The sequence below is a fragment of the Gavialis gangeticus genome, unplaced genomic scaffold (genome assembly GCF_001723915.1).
Source record: "Gavialis gangeticus isolate Ggan-Ray unplaced genomic scaffold, GavGan_comp1, whole genome shotgun sequence".
In the NCBI taxonomy this organism is placed as follows: domain Eukaryota; kingdom Metazoa; phylum Chordata; order Crocodylia; family Gavialidae; genus Gavialis; species Gavialis gangeticus.
The window spans coordinates 11,338,328-11,341,915 of record NW_017729014.1 but is presented as its reverse complement, the minus strand read 5'-3'; the positions used below and the strand labels follow the sequence as shown (position 1 = coordinate 11,341,915).

Sequence of the window (3,588 nt, the reverse complement as noted above, 5' to 3'; positions counted from 1 at the left end):
GGAGATTGTTAGTAATATTGTACAACTAAAACCATGGAAAAATAACATCCCGAAAGAAACCGGGGGGGAGGGGGGAGCCCCGCCTGGGCACGCAGGTCCCACATGCCACGCAGGGGCCGGGGACCACAGCCAGCACTCTTGGGGGGTAGCGTCTGTCTCGGAGGGTTTTGCTGCACTGTGGCCCATCCCGGCGCCTGTCATCTGCAGGAGGAAGCAACGTGGCATTGGCCCTGTCCCTCTTGCGGGGCCTGGGAGCGCAGGTTCCCTCCGCTGCTCCGAGTCCCCTCCCCCCTCCCTCTCGTGCGTGTGGCATGGGGCGTTTTGTTGCTTGCCATCCCAGTGCTTTGTTCTTGCCTCCTAAGGGGTCCTCTTAACAATTCTGTGTAAGAGCAAAACCAAACCGCTGCTGCTGCTGTCTCTAAGGTTAAGGAGAAGCTGCTGGGGAAAGGGTGGGGCCTGGAGCTGGAGCAAGGGTGAGGGCTGAGGCAGCAGCCAGAGCAGGGGCAGGGGTTGGAGCTGAAGTGGGGACCGGGGCTGTGGCTGGCTCTCCCAGTGGCCTGGAAGCATTGCCGTGGTCTATGGAAGAAGAGGCCTCCTCTGGTTCCCTGTCCTCTTTAGCAGCCAGGCCCTCAGGGTCAGGAAGCGACTCCTCGGAATCCGTATTCAGGTCTTCCTCATCGTCGTCTTCGTCATCGTCATCATCGTCATCATCCTCTTCATCATCCTCCTCGTTCATCTCCTCATCGTCCTCCTCGTCTTCTTGGGAGGAGTCGTCATCGTCTTCTGCGTCGCCAGAGTTGGATGCCACTGTCCCGCCCTCCTGGGGAGCTGCCCCTGCTCGGCTGGGGGAAGGGCCCCCAGCCGCTTCTGACTGCTTCTTGCTGAGGTCCAGGGAGTCGCTGAGGCCCACGCCGGCCGCGTTCTGCAGGAAGAAGAGGGAGCTGCTGGCATCCGTGCCCAGGTTGAGGGAGCTGTCCAGGTTGACGGAAGAGTTCTGGATGTCGTACTCCAGCCCAGTGGAGTGGGGGAGACCCTCGGGGCCAGGGGAGATGGCGGGCAGCTCCCCTCGCTCCTGCTTCTCGTGTTTGCGCTTATGCGAGTCCATCTGTGACATGCCCACCACCGTGTGCTTGCAGCCGGGGTAGGTGCAGTGAAAGTGGGAGCACTTGAGTTTGTACTTGCAGTCGGGCACTTCGCAGTCCACGCTCGAGCTGAACTGGCAGAAGCCGGCGGCACTGATGACGTCCTGCTTGCCGTGGTGCTTGCGGTGGGCTGTCACCTTGGTGCTGTCGGTGCAGCGGAAGCCGCAGCGCAGGCAGTGGAAGTGCGTGCTGTTGCCAGAGAACTGGCAGTCAGGGAAGTTGCAGCTCAGCGAGGACTTGAAGCGCTTGAAGTCATCCAGCACCAGGTTGTCAACGCGGTCGTGGTGCTGAGCGTGCTTGTACATGTGGGTGCGGCCACAGAACTTGTAGCCACAGTTCTCCCGGGTGCAGTGGTAGTGGGTGACCTTGAGGGAGAACTGGCAGCTGGAATCTTTGCAGTCCTCATAGAGGTCGTAGCGCCGGAAGCCCTCCAGCATCATCCCCTCATCCAGCATCTTGCGTGAGGATGCTGTCTTGCGGCGCTTGCCAAAGGGAGACATGTCCTCAATGATCCAGAAGCGCTTTTTGGCCCCGGAGGCAGTTGGCATGGTGATGGTGTTCCCTGGGGACAGGAAGGGAGAAAGGAATTAGAGGAGCAGCAGGAACCCGCATCCCCTCCAGCACCTGCCAGGCTGACCCAGACCCTGTATTGGCCCACTAGCGTGGCCGAACCATGATGCTGCAGCCAACGTGATCCCACTCTGTCATCCACCTAGGGGATTCTGTTGGCTGGTACCTGCTGGATGCTACAGCAGCAGGGCTTGGCTGACACATTCCACAAAGGAAACCCTTATGGCTGCTGCTTTTCTAGCCTTAGTCCTGCCTAGAGACTGGGGGCTGCTTCTCAACAGCTTTGTGGATCTCCCAGTCACTTTGCTGTTCCTAGTCCTCTTTTTCCGGTGAACTGGCATTTAGCACCGGGGAGTCAGCTCATCGCAGCCAAAAGAAGAGGGCACTCTGCTATAGTTTCACAGAAGTCTGCTGGTTCCTTTCACCCTGTGCCATCCCCAAACTCTTCACAAGGTCTGCGCACAAAATGCACTCTGGGCAGGGGCAGCACTGGTGCAATTCTGTGCAACTGTTGAGGCGAGGCAGAAAGTGAAGAAGAATCCCAGATTTAATTGAAGCTGCAAGGGGGATTTATTGAAGCAAGATGGACTTTGGCCAGGAGACTGTAACATCCCTCACCGTAATGAGCCTACATATTACAGTGATGAGTACATTTAGAAAGACAGATGGACAGATGTTCAATGGGGCTAATTCTCATCATGACTAGCCAGGAGGCTGCACATGAAAATACCACTTTGGAAGCTTTCCCTTGGGGGCCTCCACAATCAGATTAAGGGACCCACATCAGGCTCCCAGTTTCACCCTGACAGGCAGGATCGCTGGCTGAGACTGGAGTCCCAGAGGATGAAGCAGACACCAACAACTTGGCCACCTCCTACCCATTAACATCCTTGCACCGCTGGTTATGCCCCAGGTCACTTATAAGATGCCAACTCCAGCATGCTTGCAAACCTTTGAGTTTAATTGGAAATTAGAGTTCACAACAAAACAGAGATTTCTGAGCTGGGTTTGCAGCCTGATGAAGACAGGCTTGACGAGTGCCATGCAATGCCTGCAGTCTGTGCTCCAGACAATCCACAGCAGTTTGCATTTAGGCCTTGGGGTCTGGAGGAATGTGCAACCATTTAACTTAATGCTACTGCCAGTCTTCTGGCTGGTGAGCAGCACTGAAGGTGGTGGGTGCTGATTTGACCCTACCCAGCCCCTCAAACGATGTCCCCCTACAAAGGGGCTTGTCAAATGGCACTGCGGATGGGCAGCACAGGCTGAACAATGCACCTCTGGCGTGAATGGCAGCAGGCCAGGCTGCCCCCAGCATGCACTGCTGTGTGCCTGAACTGGGCAGACCCTGTTGAGCAGGGAAAGGCTCATTCAGCGTGTGGCACCTTGCTAAGCCGGCTGCTCGGGGCTTGTTTGTGACTCTCACGGGAAGGGGATCTTAGTGATGTACGCACATGTACATTAGGAACTGGCCTACGCCCCACCAGTCTCATTTAGCCACAGATCAGCCACCAGGGAGGAGACAGCTGCTACAGATTTCAACCAGATTCAAACTAGCAACCCTCAGGTTGCAGTATCCCCATCCCATAACCACCCAGGCCCCCTACACACACTTCACTATCAATTCTTATGAGCAACAAGAAGCATTGCTGGTGCCTGGCTCCCTGGGCAACTCCTGAACCTATTGCCACTGAAAAAAAGAAATCTACACCAAAGCAGAGGAGTCCAGTCTTGGGCTGAACTCGGATCTCATTCACACCTGGGTAAACTGGGAGTAATTCCAACCTTCAGGGAAGACAGTCTGGGATTAAGGCCTTGAATCTGTTTAAAACCTCATTTTTAGTTCAGCTGGTTCCACTTTCTCATGCAGAGAATC

At 55.9% G+C, this 3,588-nt stretch overlaps 1 protein-coding gene across 3 annotated transcripts in view; it reads right to left on the bottom strand.

Annotated features, from left to right (window-relative positions):
- Positions 1–6: 6 nt before the first annotated feature.
- Positions 7–3,588, bottom strand: part of CASZ1 (castor zinc finger 1) — a 214,605-nt gene continuing 211,023 nt past the window's right edge. For all 3 annotated transcript variants that reach the window (XM_019511746.1, XM_019511747.1, XM_019511748.1), the window contains one exon: positions 7–1,704. In XM_019511746.1, coding sequence (XP_019367291.1) covers positions 425–1,704 — 1,280 coding nt within the window. In that variant the 3' untranslated portion in view covers positions 7–424. The remainder of the gene's footprint in view (positions 1,705–3,588) is intronic.